Source organism: Panthera uncia, chromosome C2, assembly GCF_023721935.1.
Source record: "Panthera uncia isolate 11264 chromosome C2, Puncia_PCG_1.0, whole genome shotgun sequence".
Classification (NCBI taxonomy): domain Eukaryota; kingdom Metazoa; phylum Chordata; class Mammalia; order Carnivora; family Felidae; genus Panthera; species Panthera uncia.
Window position 1 is genome coordinate 82,420,002 of NC_064810.1, and position 27,681 is coordinate 82,447,682.

General features: G+C 36.5%; 1 protein-coding gene across 6 annotated transcripts in view; it reads right to left on the reverse strand.

Annotated features, from left to right (window-relative positions):
* ATP11B (ATPase phospholipid transporting 11B (putative)) overlaps positions 1 to 25,440 on the reverse strand; it is a 128,110-nt gene extending 102,670 nt beyond the window's left edge. For 5 of the 6 annotated variants that reach the window (XM_049628519.1, XM_049628521.1, XM_049628523.1 and 2 more), the window contains exon 1: positions 25,152 to 25,440. In XM_049628519.1, the coding sequence (XP_049484476.1) occupies positions 25,152 to 25,178 (27 nt within the window). In that variant the 5' untranslated portion in view covers positions 25,179 to 25,440. Of the gene's footprint in view, positions 1 to 1,008; positions 2,693 to 25,151 lie in introns of those variants that run through there. The other variant, XM_049628520.1, reaches the window with a different exon arrangement.
* Between the last annotated feature and the right edge of the window lie 2,241 nt (positions 25,441 to 27,681).

Sequence of the window (27,681 nt, forward strand, 5' to 3'; positions counted from 1 at the left end):
GAAAGAGATTCCTTTTATAACCAAAAACTGATGCGATCTAGGGAAACCAAACCACTAAATAGCTTTATAATTTTTAGAAGTTGGTCTCTGGCACACAGCAGTACTTGGAAATGAATCACTACGTTTTACATTTTCATACCAAATATACCAGCCTCTCCGTAATCTTAAAATCCCAAAGATTTTAGGAAAATTACAAATATTACAAATAAAATGCTAACAATGGCTAAAACTGTAGTCCTATAATTAAAACTGTTACACTTCTTTACAATAACTAAGAAAATATCATCCTTAGAGTTCACAGTGATCAAAGTAAATCTGTGCTTCTTATTCTTATATGTGATCTATTCCCTCTAAAATATAAAGAAAAAGCTTCAAGACAAACCATACACCAAAAAACCCAAAAAGCTGCAGAGTCAACACTGCAATACCACTGTTATTAAAATAAATGAACAAAAGCTTTAATCACATGCTTTATATGACAAAAAGTAATTTTTTGTTGGCTGTATCCTCCAATGTACACAGGCACATGAAAATGGCCTAGTAAAAATATGATGATTCTGGGGAAGAATGATTTAGTGTATTTTACCAAATCTATAAACTTAATTGTGAATTATTATTTCCTGGACATAGACTTTAAATAAAATATACCTATATGAAGGTACTGTAAGGGCAAGATAATTTTACACTGTTAACAATGGAAGGTGATAGAGAATAACTTAAAATACTTGTGATGTAAACAAACACAATAATTAAACATTTTTGTTTCCTGTTACATAATTTTCATTTTAGGACTTAAGGTTGTTCTCCATCTATCAAACCAGTCTGGGCTTCCAGGAAGTTGGCTTAAATGCAGGGGTAGGTTAGGACTGACTAACTACAGGATATAAAATTTAGAGTGACCTTTGACTCCAAAATTCTTAAATCATCTGTCAATGCTTCATTACAGGAAGCTCATCTCTGATAGATTATATTACTTCCCAAACTTGATTTTTCTGTGCCAACATTTACCTCCAGCAAAAGCCTCTTCATCCTTCAAGTTTCAGCTTAAGAGGTTCCTTCTCAATGGAGCTTTCCCTGACACTTCTTTTTCCCCAGAAACAAAGGAAGGCATTTGTTATTATGCCCAACAAACCTTTTATATACTCTCATTATAGATTTTATTACACAGATTAGTAATTACTTGGCTGTATATCCAGCTCCCCCTCCAGACTGTAAGATTTTTTTTTTAAGCTTATTTATTTATTTTGAGAGAAAGATTGTGCAAGCAGGGGAGGGGGAGAGAGAGAATCCCAAGCAGGCTCTGCACTGTCAGCATGGAGCCCGATGTGGGGCTTAAACTCAGGAACCAGTGAGATCATGACCTGAGCCAAAATCAAAAGTCAGATGCTTAATTAACTGAGCCACCCAGGTGTCCCCAGACTACAAGATCCTTAAAGATAATATGTGCTAATTATTTAATGAATAATTACTGAAATTAATGAATAATTTACTGGATACAATAAATTCTGTAGTTTTGAGGTTCTAAGTTTAGTTTTTAAATATTTTTAACAATAACTTTTCTACCAAATTGAATTTAAATTCAATGATATTTAAAAGAAAAAGGAAAAACTTTAAAAGTGATCCTGTAGAGTGAAACCCATCGTTACTAATGAAAGAGAGGCTAATAAGAAGCTTTTCATTCTGCTGTTCTTAGATTTATCTTATTATCAAAACCATTTATTATAACTTTACAGTTGGTTGGGGTTCATTTCTGGATGTCAAAGAAACCAAGTTCTATTAGGGATATGCAAATCAAAACCATGAGGTACCACTTAGCCACCTACTGGGATGGCTACTATCAAAACAAACCAAAACAAAATAATTAGTATTGACAAGGATATGGAGAAATTGGAATCCTTGTATACTGCCAGTGGAAATGTAAAGTGGTACAGCCTCTGTGGAAATATTATGGAGGCTCTTCAAAAGAAGTAAACACAATGATCATATGATCCATCAATTCCACCTCTGGGTACATACAAAAAATGTAAAAGCAGAGACTTGAACAGATATTTGTACACAGATATATTGAATAATACGAGTATTATTCACAATAGCCAAAAGGTGGAAGCAACACAAATGTTCATCGACAGATGAATGGATAAGCAAAATATGGTATATACACACAATGAGCTATTACTCAGCCTTAAAAAAGGAAATTCGGACACATGCTACAATGTGGATATACCTGGAAGACATTATGCCAAGAACAAATGCTGTATGATTCTTTATGTAAGAGATAGTCAAATTCAGTTTGCCAGATGTTTAGTGAACAGGGGAACAGGGAGTTTGTGTTTAATGGGTACAAAGTTTCAGTTTTGGAAGATGAAAAAGTTCAGGAGATGGACGGTGGTGATATGCACAACAATGTGAATGTACTTAATGCCACAGAACAGTAAACTTGAAAATGGTTAAAATGGTAAATTTTATGTTACATATATTTTACCACAATTAAAAATATCAATTTTAGCCATTTGAAAATTTCCCATGGGTTTTCTGGATTAGAAGAGCCCTATTCGATCACAATTCAACCATAATATTTAATTTCTTTTGTTTGTCACGTTGGTGTTTTCCATGTATGGCAACAGAGATATTTATGATAAAAAAATAAATGTGCGAGGCTGTTTTAGTTTAGATCAAATTTAAAAATCACAAAGAACGCTAAATTTGATTTTTTTAAAAAAATTTATTTATTTATTTATTTATTTATTTATTTATTTGCTATTGTTCTGCCTATCAGGTTGAACACTGGCTGGACAAGAAGTGAAACTGGTAAATCTTCTAACTGTGGTATCCAAATTAGAGGTAACTAAGTAAAAAATTTCTACCCAGTTTTTCAAATACTTCTGAACCTTTACCTTCTCCCCTCACAATCGTACACAGCAATGGCAATGAAGATGGTTTTGTAGGTCCTAATTAGAATAACAGAAGCAATGGATTACAACTCTGAGAAAGGCTAGAGACATGTAGTCAATCAAAAACCATATCTTTTACACAGTATATACAAGGTTTAATATTTAAAAATACCAAGAACAAAGACACAACCACAAAATTCTAAATAATAGCATGAAAAAGCATCTTCAAGTCAAAGGACAGAGACAGAGGGTGAATCCTATTTAGTTACTTTGGCAAAAACTGACACAAAAAGTAGGAAAAAAAAGTAGGGTGGAAGAAAGATACACAATTGCCTCATTAATTTTATTTATAGAAACCTGATTTCAGGAATGCCAGAACCAAGAAACTGCTACCAAATAAACAACAAGAGCAGAAGCAACAATAAGAAAACCCAACAATCCTGTACTTCCTACCGGTCCCCTACCAGTCCCACACCGGTCCCACTTTCCTTAATCTAGATAATTTACCTTTCAGTTGCCATAATTACAAAAAATTTTAATATTGCTCAAAATCTGTAACACTCTTGCTCTTACACAGAATGAAAGCATATGCTGTCCCTGTTATCAGATAGATACAATGTAATACCAAGCATTAACATTTAGTAAATCAACCAAAATAATACTGTTACTGAAATAATGTTTCTGAATGACCATATACTTTTCTACTCATCTATTTTTTTCTGATTGACTGTTTAAGTGTGCTTCTTATTCTTACTCAAAGAACTATATGTAGTAGCTCTCTATTACAGCTAAAAGATTATATGACTCAAAGTCAAAACTCCTCTTGGGGAACGAGCCTAAGAAAAGGAAGGAAGACTTCTAGGAAGCATTTCAGAACTAAGTATTGGTATTGATTTTCACAATGATTGGGGGAGGGTCTACTGACAATTAGTAGGTAGATGGACGGATGGGTGGGTGGGGCAGAGATATCAGACATTCTACAGCGCATTAGAGAATCCTGCCAACAAAGGAATGTCCCGTGAGACAACTTTCAAATGCCCTGCCTGATATCTGCACTGATAGAAAATCTCTTTAGAATAATATGAATCTCTATTTACAAAATATCTTGCATGGATTTATTAATTTTTCAAGAATGCAACTACCACATATACTGAAGGAAGATAATAGTTTGATTTGTCAGAACTTTGTAAACAGTTGGTTCACTGTTTCAGGAAATTACATCACCAAAGGAAATGTCACTTGAATTTGAGTCACCAATACAGGCATACCTATTTTATTGCATTTTGTAGATACTGTGTTCTTCACAAATGGAGTTTGTGGCAACCCTGTGTCAACAAGTCTGTTGGTACCCTTCTTCCAACAGCACTTGCTTACTTCACATCTCTGTGTCACATTTTGGTAATTCTTGCACTATTTCACACATCTTCATTATTGTTGTATTTGTTATAATGATCTGTGATCAGTGATCTTTGATGTTACTAGTGTAATTTTACGGGGCACCATGAACTCTACCTAAAGATGGCGAACTTCATCAATAAATGCTATGTGTGCTCTGATTCATTCCCCATCTCTTTCTCTCCTTAGGCCTCCCTATTCCCTGAGACACAACAATATTGAAATTAATAAGCCCACAAGGACCTCTAAGTGTTCAAGTGAAAGAAAGGGTCACGTGTCTCTTACTTTAAATCAAATCTAGAAATGATTAAGCTTAGTGAGGGCATGTCAAAAGCTGATATGGGCCAAAAGCTAGGCCTCTTGTACCAGTTATTCAAGCTGTGAATGAAAAAAAATTTTTTTTCCTTTTTTCTTGAAGGAAATTAAAAGTGTTGCTCCAGTGAACACACCAATGATAAGAAAACAAAACAGCCTTATTTCTTACATGGAGAAAGTTTTAGAATGGCTTAGACAGAAAATCAAACCAGTTTTAATAACATTCCCTTCAACCAAAGCCTTAGCCAGAACAAGGCCCTCACCCTCTTTAATCCATGAAGACTGAGAGGAAAGGAAGCTGCAAAAGAATAGTCTGAACCTAGAGCAGATTGGTTCATGAGGTTTAGGGGGAAAAAAGCCACCTCCATAACACAAGTGTTCAAGATGAAGCAGCAAGTACTGATGTAGAAGCTGCAGCAAATTATCCAGAAGACAGAGCTAGGATAATTAATCATGGTGGCCACACTAAACAACAGATTTTCCATATAGACTAAACAGTCTTGTATTAGAAGAAAATGCCACCTAGGACTTTCATAGCTAGAGAGGAGAAGTCAATACCTGGCTTCAAAGTTTCAAAGGACAGGCTGACTCCCTTGTTAGTAGGGGGCTAATGCAGCTGTAGCCACTTTAAGTTGAAGCCAATATGCTAATTTACCATTCCAAAAATCCTAAGTCCTTTAAGAATTATGCTAAATCTACTCTGCCTGTGCTCTAGAAATAAAACAAGGCCTGGATGATGGCACATCTGTTTACAAAAATGGTTTATTGAATTTTTTTAAAGCCCACTGTTGAAACTTTACTGTTCAGACAAAAAGCTTTCTTTTAAAATACTGCTGCTTATTGACAATGCAACTAGAGCTCTGATGGAGATGTACAACAAGATTAATGTTATTTTCATGTCTGCTAACACAACATCCGTTCTGTAGCCCACAGATAAAGGAGTAATTTTGACCTTCAAGACAAATGCTGTTGGGAAAACTAGACAGCAACATGCAGAAGAATGAAACTGGACCACTTTCTTACACCATACACACACAAAAAAAATTCCAAATGGATTCAAGACCTAAATGTGAAACAGAAAACCATCAAAATCCTAGAGGAGAACACAAGCAACAACCTCTTTGATATTGGCCATAGCAACTTCTTTCTAGACATGTCATTAGAGGCAAGGGAAACAAAAGCAAAAATGAACCCTGGGACTTGATCAGGATAAAAAGCTTCTGTACAGCAAACAATCAACAAAACTAAAAGACAATCTTTGGAATGGGAGATGATATTTGCAAGTGATGTATCTTATAAAGGGTTAGTATCCATAAAGAACTTCTCAAACTCACCACTCCCAAAATAAATAATCCAGTTAAGAAATGGGCAGAAGACACGAATAGACATTTTTCCAAAGAAGACATCCAGATGGCCAACAGACACATGAAAAGATGCTCAACATGACTCATCATCAGGGAAATACAAATCAAAACCACAATGATATACCACCTCACACCTGTCAGAATAGCTAAAATTAACAACACAGGAAACAACATATATTGGTGACGATGTGGAAAAAGGGGAATGCTATTACACTGTTGGTAGGAATGCAACTGGTATAGCTACTCTAGAAAACAGTATGGACATTCCTCAAAAAGTTAAAAAGTGTAACTACTCTATGACCTAGCAATTGCACTATGAGGTATTTACCCAAAGGATACAAAACTACTGATTCAATGCAGCACATGCACCCCGGTGTTTATAGCAGCACCATCAACAAACAACCAAACTACGAAAGAGTGCTTCAATTGATGAGTGGATAAAGAAGATGTGGTATATATATACAACAGAGGATTACTCAGCCATCAAAAAGAATGAAATTGTGCTATTGCAATGGCATGGATGGAGTTAGAGTGTATTATGCTAAGCAAAATAAATCACAGAAAGACAAATACCATATGATTTCACTCATATGTGGAATTTAAGAAACAAAGTGGATGAACATAGGGAAGGGGGAAAAAGAGACAGACAGGGAAACAAACCATAAGAGACTCTTAACTATAGAGAACAAATAGGGTTGATGGAGAGAGGTGGGCAGGGGATGGGCTAAATGGGTGGTGGGCATTAAGGAGGGTGCTTGTCGTGATGAGCACTTGGTGTTATATGTAAGTGATGAATCACTAAATTCTACACCTGAAACCAATTTTACCATATGTTAACTAAAATTTAAATAAAAACTTGAATCAGTGAGAAAAAAAAAAAAACTTTTCATAAAGCTATTGCTGCCATAGAGAGGGATTCCTCTGATGCATCTGAGAAAAGTAAACTGAAAACCTTCTGGAAAGAATTCACTATTCTGGATACCATTAAGAACATCTGTGATCCATGGGAAGAGGTCAAAATCTCAGTATTTGCAGGAGTTTGGAAGACATTGATTCCAACACTCCTGGATGATTTTGAGGGGTTTAAGATTTCAGTGGAGAAAACAACTGCAGACGAGGTGGAAATAGCAAGAAAACTAGATAGAATTAAATTAGAAAGTGAAGCCTGAAGATGTGGCTGGATTGCTGCAATCTTATGATAAAACTCTAATGGATGAGGAGTTGCTTCTTATGGATGAACAAAGAAAGTGGTTTCTTGAAAGAGAATCTACTCCTAGTGAAGATACTATGGAGACTGTTGAAATGACAATAAAAGATTTAGACTATTACATAAACGTAGTTGATAAAGCAGTGGCAGAGTTTGAGAGGATTGACTCCAATTTTGAAAGAAGTTTTAGTATGAGTAAAATGTCATCAAGCAGTATCACGTGCTACAGAGAAACTATACCTTCATGAAAGAAAGAGTCAACTGATGGAGCAAAGTTCATTGATGCCTTATTTTAAGAAACTGGCACAGCCACCCTAACTTTTAGTAACCATCACCCTGATCAGTAAGCAGCCATCAATATCCAGGCAAGACCCTCCACCAGGAAAAGATTATGACTTGCTGAAAGCTGACATTATGGTTAGCATTTTTTAGCAATAAAGTGTTTTTAAACTGAGGTATGTACATTGCTTTTTTAGACATAATAATGTTGCACATTTAATATAGTGTAAACATAAATTTTATATGCCCTAGGAAATCAAAAAATTCATTTGACTTGCTTTGTTGTGTTACTCACTTTATTGCATGCAGCGCTCTGGAACTGAACCCACAATATTTCCAAGGTATGCCTTGGAAGTATACACTATACTTTCAGCAGTCTGCATTAGTGGCCATGGATTCACAATGATTATAATATCTGATCTTTATGTCTACTGAAGTTATGACTGCACACTTACCTTCTGAAATAGAAATTACTTAATATAACTGTATTTCTCTATTCTTCATGTAACAACTTCAGTTTTGATGTTGATTTTTAAAATTTTTTTTTTTTTTAACATTTATTCATGTCTGAGACAGAGAGAGACAGAGCATGAACGGGGGAGGGTCAGAGAGAGAGGGAGACACAGAATCTGAAACAGGTTCCAGGCTCTGAGCAGTCAGCACAGAGCCCGACGTGGGGCTCGAACTCACACACCGCGAGATCGTGACCTGAGCCGAAGTCGGACGCTCAACCGACTGAGCCACCCAGGCGCCCCTTGATGTTGATTTTTTAAAGAAGTTATTAGTGTAGGCAGGTTACAGATTTAAATTTTATCACTGGATAAGAAGGGATGTAGCATTCATAAAATATTTGTTAGGGTCTGACAGGGTTGAAAAGCAACTAGATACCTGGAAGACCAAAATATAAGTTACAAATACTCACTGTCTTGGGTCTATAACAGAATCCCTCAAGGAAGAAGTTGCTGCTTTTACCATAAGCAGTACTGCCAGTATTCAAACCAGGAAACCACAACAAATATTTTCAAGTATAGATTTAAACAAGCTAATGTATTAGGTAAAAAATTATAAAAACAACATAAAAATATATTGAAATTAAAGAACAGACACGCTGAGTGAATCCTATTTAGTTATTTAGACAAGAACTGAAACAAAAAGTAGAAAACAGCAGGGTGGAAAAATGATAATTGTCTTATAAATTTTATGCACTGGGAACCTAAAAAACATGCTTCGGAAGAAAATAAAACATATATGTACAAGGTTAAACAAATAGGACCCAGCAAATCCTAAACTACTGGTACAAAAAATTGAAAATTAAACCTCAAGCAGAAAAATTATTATTTAGCAACACTGGGTCAAACTGACATAATTCTAAAAATGTATTTTTAAAAGACACAGAAGACTATTTTCACTTCTTCCAGGAAGCAAGTAGTTCGTTTACACTGCACAATGACTATTAAAATTGTACTGCTGATCTACAGTTCTTGACTTCTACATGTAATGAAAAGAATTTCCTTTAGCAATCAATCAAAGAGTATTTACTGAGTACTTTCTACATGCTTTGTAATAAGCTAAGGACTAGTGGTGATATAAAGAAATAGATGACTTAATCCCTGCCCACCTGGAGTTGATAAAACTTCAGTGATTTAGGTCTTATTTACCTTACATATCACCTAATTTCCTATTTCCACTCACATATTTAAGATCAAACTACAATTATTTTCTCATTTCAATGTGGGACACCCAGCATAGATATTTAGAAAGCAACTGGATATTTTTGTTTAGATGTTAGGAAAGAGGGTTGGACTTGGGATAGGAACCCAGCAAGCATAAAGATGATAGTTAAAATCAAAGAATGTATGAGACTGCCTGTTATGAGTGCACAGTGAAAGAAGAGAAAAAGGGCAAGAGATGGAATTCTCATTTAAGATACACGTGGGAGAAAAGGAATAAGCAAAGGAGAAAGATCACCAGAGAGAAGGAAAAGAGAGGAGAGGTGTGGCAGAAACACAGGAAGAAGTTGCAAAAAAGAATTATTTCATATGCTGTAAAGAAAGATGAAAACTGAAAAAAAGAGCACCGAATTTAATAATTAGGAAATCACTGGTGACTTTGATCAACACAGTTTGAATAAAATTAAAAAGGCTATAATGGATTGATTAAATAGGGGTAAAGAAGAGAGTGGGGAAGTAGGGATAGTGATTACAGCTGAATCAAATAAAATATGTGTATTTTTTAGTGTAAGCGAATCATATTTTTAGGTTTGAAATGAAGCATCTGGCAAAGAGGGAGAAAAATCAAGTTATGAGAAAGACAAAATTATTGAAGGATCAAGGAATCATTAAATGTAATGTGTTATGCCAGATGGAGTTTTGAAGCAGAAGAAAGAACACTGGTGGAAAAACTAACATCTGAATAAAGTATAGTGTTTAATAATAATGTATTAATATTAGTTCACAGTGTAACAAGTTTAACCTAGTAATGTAAAATATTAGTAAGAGAAACTGGGTGAAGGGAATATATACAAATTCTTTGTATTATCTTTCCAACTTCTCTGTAAATCTGAAACTATTCTAAGATAAAAAGTTAATTTTTTAAAAGTTAAAAAAATAGTCCTTAAAAACAAGCACATCTACAAACTGAAGCAAACACACACACACACACACACACACGGGCATTACATTGACCTAGTTTTTCTTATTTTGCATAGAGTGACTGAAAACTTTATCTCAATCTATGGGAAACATCATCATTAGGGAACTCATGGTCTAGGAGACAGTATAAAGATTATCAAAACCATCTATGATTACTTAAGAATTTTGACTTTCAGGGGCACCTGGGTGACTCGGTCAGTTAAGTGTCCGACTTCAGCTCAGGTCATGATCTCGGGGTTCATGAGTTCAAGTCCTGCATTGGGCTCTGTGCTGACAGCTCGAAGCGTGGAGCCTGCTTCAGGTTCTGTCTCTCTCTCTCTCTCTCTCTGTCTGCACCCACCCCTCTAAGAATAAACATTTTAGGGGCATCTGGGTGGCTCGGTCAGTTAAGCCTCCGACTTCAGCTCAGGTCATGATCTCACAGTTCATGAGTTCGAGTCCCATGTTGGGCTCTGTGCTGACAGCTCAGAGCCTGGTGCTTGCTTCAGATTCTGTCTCCCTCTCTCTCTGCCCTTCCCCAGCTCATTCTCTCTCTCTCTCTCTCTTTCTCTCTCTCTCTCTCTCTCTCAAAAAAGAAACATTAAAAAAAAATAGAATAAACATTAAAAAAAATTTTAAGAATTTTGACTTTCACTGTCCCCTAATAAATACCTAAGTTTTTAAATTTTTTTGTTTTGTTTTCAAATTCTGCAAATATATGCTGGAAAAAAGGTTGACAACATTAGCAGGTAAGCAATGAACCAATTTCCTTTAAAGTTGCATAAAGAATTGGAACCACAAAGGGCGGGAGGGGAGGAGTCTCCTGCACATCTAAGTTAGAGGCCTGTGCCTTCACATTTAAATTTCAACAGGAAAACACACATGAGGGAACCATTTGCCAGTTTTTCAATAGTAAAGAATCAAGTCCACCCTTATACCTTTGTTAGCATTTTTCAAACTTGTATATTAAAGAGCACAGTGGAGAACTGAGATAAGCAAATATATCTATATTCCCTTTGTAGCTCAGGAGATATAAGAGTGAAGAAACAATTTCCTATGTACATATGATTAAGATGAACTGACTACAACTACTTACGCTTTATCTGCCAACTGCACTCATTGCAAAAGACTCTTTCTTCAGAGCAAAATCTTACAATACCAATAAGTAACACAAGTATTTATTGGAAAAGATGTGCTTGATACAATGTGAGGCACTGTACCAAATGTGAGTAAAGATATCTGAGCATTCTGAAATATCAAACTACTTAGTATGTCCTTTATTAAATTATCCTATTAATTTTTTAAAAATACAACTTATAAATATTATGAGCACTGACTATATACTAGGTAGTATGCTTGGTACTGTGGAAATACCAAAATGAGAAGTCAGGGCCTCTGTTCTTTTTATTTATTTATTTTTTTAATGTTTATTTACTTTTGAGAGAGAGAGAGAGAGAGAGAGAGAGAGAGAGACAGAGTATGAGCAGGGGAGGGGCAGAGAGGGAGACGCAGGATCCCAAGCAGTCTCCGGGCTCTGAGCTGTCAGCACAGAGCCTGATGCGGGGCTTGAACTCACGAGCTGTGATATCATGACCTGAGCCGAAGTCAGACACCCAACTGACTGAACCACCCAGACGCCCCAAGGGCCTCTGTTCTATATAAAACTTCATTTAGAAAAAATAAGGCCTCTTAAACACACAAAAAAAGAAACAAAATATCAAGTAAAATGAGTAAAATTTTAACTGAAATAGCAGTAATTCCTTAGATGACTCACTTTTTTCCCTTTAGAAGATTATCAAATACATCCTTCTTAATAGAGTTAAATGTGACATAATTCCATTACAGGTGTAATAAGAGTTATTAATTAAAATGGACAACCATCCTATCTCTTTTCATCATTTCTAATATCTATTTCAACATCACAAACTTGTCAAACTTCAAAATAAATTTTTGATCTCCCAAGGTTCAAGACAAAAAGGAAATTAAAAACATGAAAACTGTAAAAAAAAAACAAAAAAACAAAAAAACTTGCCATGCTGTTCAAAATCAATTTATATATATTGCATTTTATAGTAGATAACATTTTCAAGAGGATATACACTAAGGTACAAGCAAGTTCTAACAACTTCTGGTACCTAAAATATTGTGTCAACTTGAGAATGGCTATAGCTGAATAACTACAGGAACTCTCCACCACTTCTCTCCTCTTCCTCTACAAACCTGTCACTTGTGTCTCCAGAGTACCACTGTTGCCTAGAAATTTCTTCTCCTAACTCATTTCCTAGTGTTGCCTCACTCTTGAGCAGATTTAAGGTGGCAGGATTGGGAAAGAGAGATACAGGGAAAACTGCTGCTACTGCTAATTCTCTCCTACACTGCTAAGCTCTCTGGAAAAACTCTCTAGGTTCAAGTCTTGCTGCTGATATTTGTTATTGGCCTTGGAAAAGTCTATACTGTGAGCTCTTCCCTTTGCTTCACAAAAGCAAAGATGAATAAAATACCTGTTTTTCTTTAATTAAGACGACTTGGGCTGCCCAGGTGATTCAGTCAGTCAAGCATCCAACTTCAGCTCAGGTCATGATCTCCAGGTTCACGGGTTCAAGTCCTGCATCACGCTCTGTGCTGACAGCTCTGAGCTTGGAGCCTGCTTCCAATTCTGTCTCCCTCTCTCTCTCTGCCCCTCCCCTACTTGTGTTTGGTCTCTCTCGAAAATAAAAACATTTAAAAATTAAAAAGAAAAGACTTAGCTAAGTTTAAAATAAGATAATCATTTCTGTAATCAAGGGTTGAGCCTTTGGGACTCCATGTCTAGAAACAGGCAGTCTGAAGTTCAAATCCTTTGACATGATAAGGATTAATAACATCCCTTTGTATCTGGGTCCTAGAGTCAGGTTCAACTGAAAGGAAGCTGAAAAAAATTTGTGTACCTTTAAATATGTATAAAACCTCCAAAGAGGTAACAATAATATCTCTTTTTTTAAAAGAAAATATTATGAGAAAAACCACACAGATATGCATCAAAAACAGACAAAACTGAAAGAGGTCCAATAAATATGGAAATAAAAAAATCACTTAAATATTCAGAAGACAGTATGAACTCTAGATTGGACACAGGTGTGAGAATTAGTGAACTGGAAGCTAGAACTAAGGTATTCACAGTGAAAGCAACACAGAGAGAAAATACATGAGAAATATGAAAAAGAAGTTTAAAAGCCATAGAAGACAGAGTAGTATCAAGCAAGAGTTCTAGACTGAGAACATTAGAGGCTGAGAAGCAGTATGTATGTATGTATGTATGTATGTATGTATGTATGTATTTTTAATATAATTTATTGTCAAACTGGCTTACACACAACACCCAGTACTTATCCCAACAAGTGCCCTCCTGGATGCCCATCACCCACTTTCCCCTCTCCCCCACCCCTCATCAACCCTCTGTTTGTTCTCTGTATTTAAGTCTCTTATGGTTTGCCTCCCTCTCTGTAACTATTTTTCCCCTTCCCTTCTCCCATGGTCTTCTGTTAAGTTTCTCAAGATCTACATATGAGTGAAAACATATGATATCTATCTTTCTCTGACTGACTTATTTCACTTAGCATAATACCCTCCAGTTCCATCCATGTTACTGCAAATGGAATGATTTTATTCTTTGAGAAGCAATATTTAAAGAAAAAAAATAGCTGAAAAATTTTCTGAACCATATTAATAAGAGCCTTCAGACTGAAAGCACACACAAGTACAGAGTAGGAAAAACATGAAAAAATATTATAGATACAGCACAATAAAATTACAAAATATCAAGGACAAAGAGATAACCCTAAAATCCATGTAACACAGATTACTAACAAAGTAATGGCAATTAGATTAAAAACATATTTTATACCAGCAATTATAAATGTCAGAAAGCAATGGAATAAGTAGTATCTTCAATATTGAGTGAAAGTAAATGTTAATCTAGAATTCTGTACCTAAATTAGTGTTCAATAATAATTATGAAATAAAGACATAAAAACTGAAACAGATCACCCCTACAAAAGAATGTATTTCATTAAAAATAAAAGTAAATCCAAAGGGAAGAGGTGGTATGCAAGAAACAACGGTAAGTAAAAGAAATCATTAAATTTTAGAAAATAAAAATGAGTAACTGCTAAAAAGTTGGAAAAAAATGTTTTGAGTTTAAAAACAAGCAGAACTAGAACACACATTATGGGGGAAAATATTTGCAAATTATTTATTTGTTAAGGGTCTTGTATCTAGAGTAAAAAAAAAACTCTTAGAACTCAATTAAAAGTATTCTAATTTTATGAGAGAGAGAGAGAGAGAGAGAGAGAGAGCGAGCATGCACAAATGGGGGACAGAGGCAGAGAGAGAAAGAATTTTAAGTAGGCTCAACTCAGTACAGAGCCCAACGTGGGGCTCAATCTTATGACCCTAGGATTATGACCTGGGCTGAAGTCAAGGGTCAGATGATCAACCAACTGAGCTACCCAGGTGCCCCCTTCAAAAATTTTTTAATAGACAAAAAGATTTGAATAGGCATTTCTCCAGAAAAGGTGCAAATGGCTAACAGGGACATGAGAAGATGTTTGAAATCATTAGTTATTAGCAAAATGTAAATCAAAACCACAATGAGGTATCATTCCCACCATGATGGCTATAATTAAAAAGACAAAACCAAGAGTTGACAAGGATATGAAGACACCGGAACACTTAAAAACTGCTGGTGGGAATGTAAAATGGTGCAGCCACTTTGGAAAATAGTTTGGCAATTCCTCACAAAGTTAAAAATAGAGTTACCATATGATCCAGTAACTCCACACTTTAGGTATAAACCCAAGAGAAATGAAAATATGTATGGATGCAAAGACCTGTCCATTAGAGGTCAAAGTAGTGTTATTTCTAGCCAAAAGGTGGAAACAAACTAAATGTCCACCAACTGATGAATAAACAAAATGTACTATATCCATACAATGAAATATTATTTGACAAAGAAAGGAATGAATTACTGATGTGCTATGACATCAATGAACCTTGAAAATATTATGCCAGGTGAAAGAAAATAGTCACAAAATACCAAATACTGTATGATGCTGTTTATATGAAATGTCCACAGCAGGCAAATCGATAGAGACAGAAAGGAGATTAGTGACTGATTAGGGCTGGGGGCTACACGTTTGGAGGAATGGAAAGTGAGAATTACTGGGAACATAGTCTCTTTTAGGGGTATAAAAATGTCCTAACATTGGAGTATGGTGTTGGCTGCACAATTCTATGAATATACTAAAAAAATTGAAACTTTAAATGGGTAAATTGTATGGTATGTGAGTTAAATCTCAATAAAGCTGGTAAAAGGGAAAAAAGTAGAGCTAAACTATTATGTAATAGTAATGTGAAAAGTGAGAGTGGAAATACTTGAGTTAAAATGTAAATCCCTATATTATTTGTAGGCAGATAGAGATACTCAATATATAGGTATAGCTAGAAAATAATAAAATACAATCCATAGCGTCTACCTCATCAAAGAGAAAAATATGAAAAGAAACTTAACAAATTAAATGCAAAGTCAATCAAAATCCTAGAATGATTCTCCACAGAAGTAGGTAAACTGATTAAAAATAGCATATGGAAGGGTAAAGATCAATGCAATTCTGAAAGAAAAAAAGGATTGGGGGTTCTGTTCAGCCAGATATCAAGACTTTATAAAAAATACTATAATTAAGACAGTGCATAACACCCCAGTTACATTAATGAATAGATGATCTAAACAGAAAATCAACAATCACATATCAGGCCACAAAATAAGTCTCAACAAATTCAAAAAATCAAAGTCATACCATCTTTTCTGACCACATGCTATGAAACTAGAAATCAACCACAAGAAAAAGCCTGGAAAGCTCACAAATACATGGAGGTTAAATAAATGCTACCAGACAATGAACGAGTCAACCAAGAAATCAAAGACAAAATAAAAAAAAAATATACAGAGACAAATGAAAATGAAAACACATCAGTCCAAAATCTTTAGGATACAGCAAAAGTTGTTCTAAGAGGGAAGTTTATAGCAATACAGGCCTACCTAAAAAAGAAAAAACCCAAATAAACAGCCTAATCTTCTACCTAAAGCATCCAGAAAAAGAAAAACAAATGAAACCCAAAACTAATAGAAGGAAATAATAAAGATTACAGCGGAAATAAATAGAAACTAAAAAATAGAACAGATAATAAAACCAGGAGTTGGTTCTTTGAAAATATCAACAAAATTGATAAACCTTTAGCCAGACTCATTAAAGGGAGAGGGAGGGAGGGACACACTCAAATAAAATCAGAAAGAAAAAGGAAAGGAGAGAAATAACAACCGACACCACAAACTACAAAAGATTGTAACAGAATATTATGAAAAATTATATCCAACAAATTGGGATAACCTAGAAGAAATAGATAAATTCATAGAAACATACAACTTCCCAAAACTGAATCTGGAAGAAATACAAAATTTGAACAGACTGATTACCAGTGATGAAACTGAATCAGTAATCAAAAAACTCTTAGCAAACAAGTCCAGGCAGGACCAGATGGCTTCATAGATAAATTCTACTGAACAAAATGACCTAAAGAAGATAAAGGGGCACCTGGGTGAATCAGTCAGTTAAGCATACACCTTTTGGTTTTGGCTCAGGTCATAATCTCATGGTTTGTGAAATCGAGCCCCATGTCCAGTTCCACGCTGACAACACAGCCTGCCAGGGATCCTCTGTCTTTTCTCTCTGTCCCTCCCCTTCGCACATCCTCTTGCCCTCCTTCTCTCTCTCTCTCTCTCTCTCTCTCAAAATAAATAAATAAATAAATAAACATTAAAGAAGACATGATATCCATTCTTCTCAAACTATTCCAACAAATAGAAGAGGATGGAAAACTTCCTGATTCATTCTATGAAGCCAGCATTACCCTGATACCAAAACCAGATAAAGAAACTACAAAAAAAAAAAAAAAAAAAAAAAGAAAGAAAGAAAAAAAGAAAACTACAGGCCATATCTCTGATGAACACAGATGCAAAAATCCTCAACAAAATATTAGCAAACTGAATCTAATGATACATTAAAAAAAATCATTCATCATGATCAGTGGGATTTATCCCTGAGATGCAAGCGTGGCTCAATATTTGTAAGTCAATCAATGTGATACATCACATCAATAAAAGAGATAAAAACCGTATGATCATTTCAATAGATGCAGAAAAAGCATTTGACACAGTATGACATCCATTCATGATAAAAGCCCTCAACAAAGTAGGATCAGAAGGAACATACCTCAACATAATAAAGGCCATATATAAATCTACAGATTTAATGCACTCCCATCAAAATACCAACATTTTTCACAGAACTAGAACAAGCAATCCTAAAATGTGTATGGAACCCCAGAAGACCCCAAATAGCCAAAACAATCTGGAAAAGAAAAACAAAGCTGGAGGTATAACAATCCCAGACTTCAAGTTGCACTACAAAGCTGCAGTAATCAAAATGCTATCTATCATACTGACACAAAAATAGACCCACTGTTCAATGGAACAGAAGCCCAGAAATAAACCCACATTTATATGGTCAATCTTTGACAAAGGAGGAAAGAATATGCAATAAGGAAAAGATAGCCTCTTCAACAAATGGTGCTGTAAGAACTGGATGGCTACATGCAAAAGAATGAAACTGGACCGCTGGCTTACACCATACAAAAAGATAAAGTCAAAATGGATTAAGGACCTAAATGTGACCCCTGAAACTATAAAAATCCTAGAGGAGAGCACAGGCAGTATTTCTCTGACTTTGGACATAGCAACTTTTTTCTAGGTATGTCTCTGAAGGCAAGGGAAATAAAAGCAAAAATAAACTATTGGGACTACATCAAAATATAAAGCTTCTACACAGTGAAGGAAACAATCAACAAAACTAAAAGACAACCTGCTGAATGGGAGAAGATACTTGCAAGTGACATATCCATAAAAGGTTAGTATCCAAAATAAAGAACTTAAACGTCTCAACACCCATAAAACAAATGATCCAATTAAAAAATGGGCAGAAGACATGAGTAGACATTTCTCCAAAGAAGAATTACAGATGCTCAACATAATTCATCATAAAAGAACTGCAAATCAAAACTACAATGAGACATTACCCCACACCTATCAGAATGGCTAAAATAAAAAACACAAGAGGGATACCTGGGTGGCTCAGTCAGGTAAGCATCTGACTTCGGCTCCGGCCAAGATCTCGCAGTTCATGAGTTTGAGCCCCGCGTCAGGCTCTGTGCTGACAGCTGAGAGCCTGGAGCCTGCTTTAGATTCTGTGTCTCCCCCTCTCTCTGCCCCTCCCATGCTCATGCTCTGTCTCTTAATAATAAATAAACGTTAAAAAAAATTTTTTTAAAAAACAACACAAGAAACAAAAGGTGTTAGGGTGTGGAAAAGTAGGAACCTTTGTGTCCTGCTGGTGGGAGAGCAAACTGGTGTAGCCACTGTGGATAACAAGCGGTTCAAAAAGTTAAAAATGGAACTACCCTATGATTCAGTAATCACACTACTGGGTACTTACTCCAAAAATACAAAAACACTAATTCAAAGGGATACATACACCCTCATGTTTAGAGCAGCATTATTTACAATAGCCAAATTATGGAAGCAACTCATTTTATCAATAGATAAATGGATAGGAAAATGTATATATGGAATGTTACTCAGCCATAAAAAGGAATGAAATCTTGCCATTCACAAGTATAATGCAAATATAGTATTAGCGCATATAATGCTAAGCAAAATAAACCAGTCACAGAAAGACAAATACCATATGATTTCACTTATGTGTGGAATTTAAGAAACAAAACAAATAAGCAAAGGGAAAAAGAGGAGAGAAAAATTAACCAAGAAACAGACTCTTATCTATAGACAACAAACTGATGGTTACCAGAGTGGGGATGGGTGAAATAAGTAAAGGGGATTAAGAGTACACTTATAATGATGAGCACTGAGTAATGTATAGAATCAGTGACTCACTAGATTGTACACCTGAAACTAATATAACACTGCATGTTAACTACACTGGAATTAAATGAAAAACAATAAAAAAGTGCATTACTGGCGCACCAGATCAACAGATGAATTAAACTGAAGACAGAACTTAGGAAGAGAACAAGATGCATGAAAGAGAATGCTGGTATATGACAGAGAAGTCAAACAACACTGATTAGTGGGGGAAAAGATGGCTCATTCAATAAAAAGTACTGGGACAAATAACTCCATATGGGAGAAAATAAATTCTCTATTTCATACACAAAAATCAATTCCTAAATGTTGAAAAACTAAATTTTAAGACAATTTGAAGAAAACACTAGAAAAACAGCTTTATGATCCTGGTGTATGAAAGGAATATCTAAACAAGTAATAAACTTGTTTATTATAAATAAAATCATTAGTCCTAATACATTTACCTACAAATAGCTTTAAAATTTCTGTGTCAAAAAAAGACACCATCGACAAAGTTAAATACATACAAGGGAGGATGAACTGGAAGAAAATATTTACAACAAACACAACAAAGAATTAGAATACAGATTATTGAAAGAACTAATAAGGAAAAGACAAACTATCCAATAGAAAAACAAGCAATATATTCATATGAATGAAATACAGGACACTTGAATTTCACTAGCAATCAGGGAAATGCAAATTAGAACAAAATAAAATACAATTCACACCCATCAAATTGGTAAATTTTTTCAGGTCTGACAGTACAAAGTGTTGATGAAGATATAGGGAAAGAGGAACTCACATGTTTTGGAAAATAATTTGGCAATACACGCTAATAGTTATAATGTATACACCCCATTACCCAACAATTCCACTTCTAAGTATTCCAATTAAAAAAAAAAAAAACACAAAAACATAAATATTATCACTGCAACATTTTTGTAATAGGAAAAAATGACAACAATCCAAATATCCATTTCAGAAGAAGAGCCTCCTAAAAGACTGGGTAGGGCCAAGGTTGCTTTATTTTGTAGTATGAGAGCCTAGCAACATGCTATCACAGATTAGGTGTTCAGAAAATGTTCAAGTGAATAAATAACTAAATGAGAAAGAAATGGTGTTACTGAAAAGTAGATAAAGAGTTGAGAAAATTTTTGCTATATGGAGAACTAAAAATAGACAAAAATCCTTGCCTTCATGAGATAAATGAGACAAATAAATAAATTACAGAGTATGTTAAATAGTGTTAAGTGCTTAGAGAAATAAAAAAAGGGCTGGGGAATAGGGAAGTATTGGGAAGGTTTACAGTTTTATAGTCAATGTCCAGAAAAAGCCTCACTGATAAGTAACAATTGAATAAAGACTTGAAGGGAATAAGGGAGCCAGCGGATGGCAGTGTGGGGGATTGACATTCCTAGAAGAGGTAATAGCCAGGACAATGATCTTGAGATTGAAGTATGTCTGACCCTTCAGATAAATTGCAAGGCAGCCAGTGTGGATAAAGCAAAGTGAGGGAAAAGTGACATGGGATTTGAGAAGCAGTTTGGGGGGTGGGAGGGGGTCAAAGAAGGGGGAGGTTGCACAGAGGGATACAGATCAAGCAGGGACTTTGTTTCTTACTCTGAGCAAGAAAGCAAGTCCTTATAAGGTTTTAAACACTGAATTACATGATCTAATGTGTGTTTTAATAAAATCATTCCGGCTGCTAGGTTGAAAACAGACTGCAGGGATTGAAGGGATATTTAATGACAATAATGGCAATCATAAGGTTCTTTTGGAGGATCTAAGCAAGGTCCCTACTTCAGTGCTGCTGGGATATTTCGTATTCCTCTAATGCTTGACCTCCCTAATCAAATGAAAAACTGGGTGTCTAAGAATATATGTCTAAACACAGAGATAAAAGAAGCAAATATTCAAAGATCTAGGTTCTTAAACACTAATTCCTGAGATTAAAACTTAACTTAGCCATACCAAAATGATACTACCATAGGCCTGTGCCTCCTTTTCTACTCTTGAGAGAAAGGCAAAGAACACAGCTACTTCTAAACTGATGCTGAAATAAATTTGATAATCATTTATTCAACCAACATTTGGTTGGTGAGTATCTATTATGAATGGGCCAGCTGCTGTCTTGAGTACAAGGGATATAAAGATGAATAAGATATGCCCCTACCCTAAGATATTTATAGTCTAGTGAGTGAGTTATCCAGGCTTATATCATGTGCTATACAGAAACACAAACACACTTTTCATGTTATACAGCAACACTAACAGAAACACTATAACATAAGCCACAAATGCAAGCTACATATACAATTTTTAAATTTCTAGTAACCACATTAGAAAAATAAATAAAAAGAAACAGGTAAAATTAATTGAAATAATATATTTTACTTCACCCAATATATCAAAAATACCATTATTTCAACATGTAACCAACATAAAAAATTGGGACATTTTACTTTTTTTTTTTTTTTTTTTTTACTGTTTTCAAAATCCTGTATTTATACTTAAGAATATCTCAATTCTAGCTACATTTCAAGTGTACTGGACAGCACAATTATATAGATTTTCTAGAAAATTGGAAATAATTTGACAGCCACAAGTACACGACAAAGTAAAATAGAGGGAGACTTCAACATGTTTACAGGTTAAAGGAAAAGAGTTAAGACTAAACATAGTATAGATAATTGATAGGGCATGTGGAGAGCAAGATCAAAGACAGGATCTAGAGCACAAGTAGATCAGTTAGTTTGGAAAGGAGGACAGTCACACCTTTCTTTGTGACAGGTGGAAAGGGAAGAATTAAATACAGGTATAAACAAGTTTAGTAAGTGTGAGAGAACAGAAAGTTGAAAGAGTTTAGTTTAGCTTCCCATTTTTCTCAGCAAATCAGAAGACCATCTCACCAGGCCTTTTACTACAGCCAAAATCTGAAGGCAGAACAATTTAAGAAATAGTATCCTGGCATGACAAGATTAAGTTGGATTTTTTAAAATTACAGTAGTTTTCTAGTTTTCTTCTGGAGTGGTCAATCTTGAATTTTGTCATTTTATCTCTAAACACAGAAGCAATAACTCTGGACTCATTCTTTCCTTACCTATTCATTACTCAGCATACACGTACCCAATGTCTACTTCATGTCAAGTACAGTGAGTCACTGAACATACAAAGATGAATTAGACTTACATTTGCATCCCCAATATTTAGCATATTATAATGTCTGCACACAATAAGTGCTTTAAAAACATAGCATTATATTGTTCTGTAAAGAAATATTACATGTCAACTAAAATATGTATTAGCAAAGACTTTAACTTAAAAGTCTAAGGAAGCGCTGTTCAATAGAATTTTCTGTGATAATGAAAATGTTCTACTCCAAAATGTCCAATGTGGTAGCTAATAAGCACATGAGTTTTTAATTTAATTAATTGGATTTTAATTTTAATAGCGTATGTGGTTAATGGCTACCATCCAAATCCAAATATTAGAATACAGTGAGTAGCTAATGGCATTTTCACTATTGTAATCAAGGTGCTGTCATCTCTAAAGGGTTAATACACATAATATGCTGTTAGAAATGAGTATACTATAATACTAATTGTATCAGAAAAATATCATAAGAAATTCTACTTAGAATTCTCTTTGTATAAAATAACTTCAGCACTGTGAGCCAGAAAAGAACAAAAGAAAAAGAAAAAAGATATGCCAATTTTTTCTTTTCACTCTACTTCCTCAAGGGGAAAACATCAACTTGAGTTTTCTCATTGTGTCAAGTAGTGAAAATACTGTGTGGAGACAAAGAGTCAAAGATTTCTTAAATTAGGAATTATTAGAGCATAGGAATTATTTTTGTAATGAAATAACAAGAAACTTTTTTGGCAAGACAACATAAGTTGTTAAAATCAGGATTTATATAATGAATTGTTTATAACTCAAAAAACCCATTCTTTTGATTTGCTTATTAATGTCCCCAAGTTTGTCCCACTTACCTGAATTTTTAAAGTGAACCTACTGCTAAAAGACATTCAATCCACAGAGTGAATGGAAGTATAATCTAGACTTTGAGTTGAATAATTTCTGCCATAATAACTAAAATAGCTGTTTAGGCCTGGGATAGTAAAATGAACTTTCATGACTGTGTATCCACTATCCATTATGTATAATTTAAGTGACTGTACACACTTAATCAGAGATACAAACTCCCACACTGGAACAGATCTGATTACATACTTAGATCTGATAACTTAAGAGTAAAACCAGTGAGGTGTGCAACTAGATGTCAGAGATAGCATTTTTTATGCACAGCAACTTGTTCAACTTGTTAACTACCGGGTAAGGCAGTTGTCTTGTAGATTAACTACACAACTTCCTGCCCTTCCTTTTAGTTGTGTTCCTCTGAAGCCATTTTAAAAAACATTACCAGATTGCCTGTCTTGAAGATGAGAGTGGTTATACAACCAAGATTTTATTCAGGTTAACAGAAATACCTAACACTTAGGTGCAGTGTCTTAATCTATTAGAAAAGCTTTAAGAAAACCACTTTATAATGATCTTCCTACCACACAAAAACAGCATCAGCTAAATAAATCTTCGAAATATAAAGACTGGCAAATCAAAGGCATGAGATCAGATCTGTAATCATTAACTTCCAGAGTCAAGTTGTGCTATGGCTTATTGCAATAAAGCCAGGGTATTACAACAATACCGTGTTATAATGACATCATTAGCTTAGTTTCCTAACAAGGCATATATATGAATCTACAATTAGCTAAAAATAGGAAGCCAACACTTAAGTGGCTGGCAGTTCCAGTTAATTTGTAAGATATTTTTCCAGTAATATATTTCACGATGCCTTTTGCAAAATGAATTAAGAGAAGGCTGGCTCTGAAAACAGATTTAATATTAAAATGCTGTTCTAGAGCAGGGAAAAAAAAGTATCAATGCTTTAGTCCCACAAAATCTTTATAGTGCCACAAAAATCGTTTTTGCTGCACTGCCTTTTGAAGTAGTAAATGAAAATACTGAGTTGTAGCAGCATTAATTAATGCGATTTAGAAATTAGGCAGCAGCCAGCAAAAGACCTCATCATAGAGATAAGATTAGACTTCTTCAGCCAGGACCAATTTCTGTCCTCATTGTCACTGTTGCCTTAGTGCTGTATTTTCTGGGCTGTAGTTGCCAAGAGGCAGGAAAGATTTTTCTCTCTGAATTAATTCTGAGAAAGGTGGCGCTTTTTATATGCTTTAAATCACCCTTTTCTAAGATTTTTTTTTTTTCTCCAGATGTTGCAGTAAAACTGCAAAGTTAACCATTGGTTCCAAACCTGTCTCGTTTAAACTGCCTTGAGAGAATGGAAAAAAGTAAGGTTCACATTCCAAAAGTTTGACTTGAGGTGGGGTGAGGACAGGGTAAGAAGGAAAACATAGTTCTTCTTAACTTTCGTCCAAATCTTTTCCGAAAGTAGACGGGGTGTTGGAATATTTTCTTTCCCTCACCCAGGCCTTGAGTAAAATTTCTTTCGAGGCGAGTGGTTACATGAGATACGGTACCCTCCTCGATAACCAACTCCAACACTGAATCGTGACACCCCAACTGCAAACAGTGACAAGACGGGGCTGAAGATTAAGTCCTTCCCCTCCCCTTCGCTCAAATGTGTCCCAAATCGTTAAGGGCAGGAAACACAAGCCTCTTGGCTCTCCCCAACAGTCAGTCTCTTTCCGTACCCTCGCCCTGTTTCCTCAGAGGGGACGCAGAACCCGCTCCGGACCCCGGCTCGCGGCCGTGGCGCCAGGAGCGGCGAGAAGGGAGGAAATCAGAAGCGCGGGGAGGAAGCAGCCGCCTCCGGCCGGCCGCGAAGTCCGGGGCTCGGAGGCGAGACGCGTGCGGGGGCCGTGAGGGGCTTTCCGGCTCCGGCCCCGCGCGCGTCTCCGTCGCGGCCTAGCCCGGCGCCCGAGCCCCGGCCTCGCGGCTCCGCGCCGCCAGCCCTACCCCGCCATCAGGGCCCAAGAGGCCGCGCGGCGGCGGACGTCCGGGAGGGGAAGAGGCACTTACCAGCTGCTGCCGAACCCAGCGCCACATGCCCCCGCCGTCGCCGTCCCGGTCCCGCGGCACGCGGGGGCCGAGGGGCTGCAGGTGGAAGCTGACGAGCCAGAGGGGGAAGCGGGAGTGCCCCTCTGGCTGAAGTTCCGCTCGCCGCCGCCGCCACCTCACTCCCCGCGCCGGGTCCCCATCTCGCCGCGCCGGCCCTGAGGTCCTACAGGCGCGGCCCCGGCGCCGCCCCCTCCCGGCGCAGCTGAGCCGGCCGCCACGCCGCAGCCACCTTCATTATTGACCGCTGTCAGCCGGAGCACCACCACCACCCCACCCTCCCTGCCCGGCCCCCCAGCCGCACCCGGGCCCCCCCGGCTCCCGGGCCCGCCCCCGGACGTGACGAAAGGGGCTGTGCGGACCCTGGGGCCCGGCGCGCCCGGCAGCGTTCGGGAACCAGAGTCAGCCGGTGGGCGGGGCCAGCCGCGAGTGTGGCCAGGTGCAGCTTCTGCCCTCTTGTCTCCCTGGCCCCCATCCCAGGGGTGGGATTAAATCGCGCCTGTCTCTCCCCAGAGTCTGCAGCTTCTTGCCGACTCCTCTTTCTACCTCCTGTGGCTGTCTGCCTTCTCTGGTACCCCCGTCCCCCAAAACGCATACACACAATCTCGGGTGTAACGACTGAAGGTTAATTCCCAGAGGTCTAAAGTTTAGGTTTAATTAAATTGTCAAAGTCTTTGTCTTAATGCATAACGCAGCTCCCTTCTTAAACAAATGACTGAGCTGGGGCTAGGGGAATCTTGATCACTGCCTTTAAGTAATGTTGAGAAGAGTTGCAACTCCCCTGTGCCTGGTCCACTCTAGACCACTGTTTCCGGGAGAATGGAAGAGATACTCTGTTTTGCCTTGCTAAATTGAACAGGTTAGGGGAAGAATATTTTCTATGGGAAGGTAGTTTTTTCCCTATAACTCCTGTAATCAAAAACACTCAGAAGTAGCAAGACCCAGGTAAGATAAGGGTATGGATAAATAAAGGTAAGGAAGAATATAAAAGCCACTAGAAAAGCCAAGGCTTTGACTTGGAAGACTGAAATGAAGCGCCAGGTCTCGTTTTCTTCAAAAGTAGCCGCATATACATCTTGAGTGTTATATACATTTATTGTGTGCAGTATTTTTGCTGAATTAAAGCACACTTCACGAACGTACAGGTGTTTGCGGTTAAAGCAATTCTTTCCTTTCCTTTTCTTTTGTTTTTGAGAGAAAACAGAAATGAGAGTAAATGACCAGGCAAGCTATTGCATATGTACATAATATTTTCCTTTCTATAAACATTCCTTACTATGTAATGAGTATCCCGCGCCACAGATAGAGCCTTTCCTTAGGGATGTTTATGACCTATAAAACCAGCAGCGGAATATTATAAGTAATCCAACTATAGAAATTAGCTAGATATTTAAAGGAAAAAATAATCTCACTTTTGTTCTTATGATTGAACCTTGCTTTTTGACCCTAAAAGGAAGTTTGAGATACATTTACTTGTTGTTATACTAATAAAATATTACTACCGTGCATGGAGCACTAGTGTGTCACAGACCCTATACTATGCTCTTTACTTGCATGGTCTAATTTAACTCCCCTCTATCCTTTGAAGTTGATATTATTATTTCCATTGTATGGATACAGAAATGGAGGCTCAGGTTAAAAATTTGCTCAGAGTAAGGAACTTGGCAAAGCTGGGATTCAGACTCTGGATGGTCAAGCAACAAAACTTGTGTGCTAAAGATATGTAGAGAAACAAAAATATGACCATACCTACTTAGCATACCTACTTTTCACCTGCAAGTGGTCTGATTAAAATTAGGCCTGGAAATTTTTATATATATGCCACTAACATTTATCAAGACAATGTTGTATTGATTCTTCTTATGTTAGAAGTAGAAATCTAGAGGATACTTTGTGCATTATTTAACAGTGTCCTAAATTTCAAAAGGTAGAAGTGGGAAGAGGACTTGATTCTAAATGCTATGGTGGGATGTGGTGAGGAGTGATCTTAAGATAACTATAAAGATCATAATTGTAGCTCAGACTGTCAGGAATAGAATGAACCCTCAAAGCAGTATTTTGTTCTCAAAGCACTTTTCAAGAGCAATATTATATACCTCATATTAATCGAAAAAGCATAGAGTATTTTTATACTGTAGAGTATAACCCATTAGTGGTAATGAAATGAACTTAATATGTCATGATCGGCATTAAAAAAAATAGAAACAGAAAAATCAGAATATATTGCCTAGTGTAATATGTATTGTTTTGTGAAATTTTTGTTTCAGGTCTGTGTGTGTGCTTGTAGACACATGCATAATATTAAGGCCACAATATAAAAAGAATTTCTTCCTATTGGTTTAGTTGGAAAGGTTTAAAAAGCAGTGACAGGGGAATACACAGGATGTAAGGCAGGCACCAGCTGTAAAAGAAAGAGGGGCGCCTGGGTGGCTCAGTTGGTTAAGCGTTTGACTTGGGCTCAGGTCATGATCTTACGGTTCATGAGTTTGAGCCT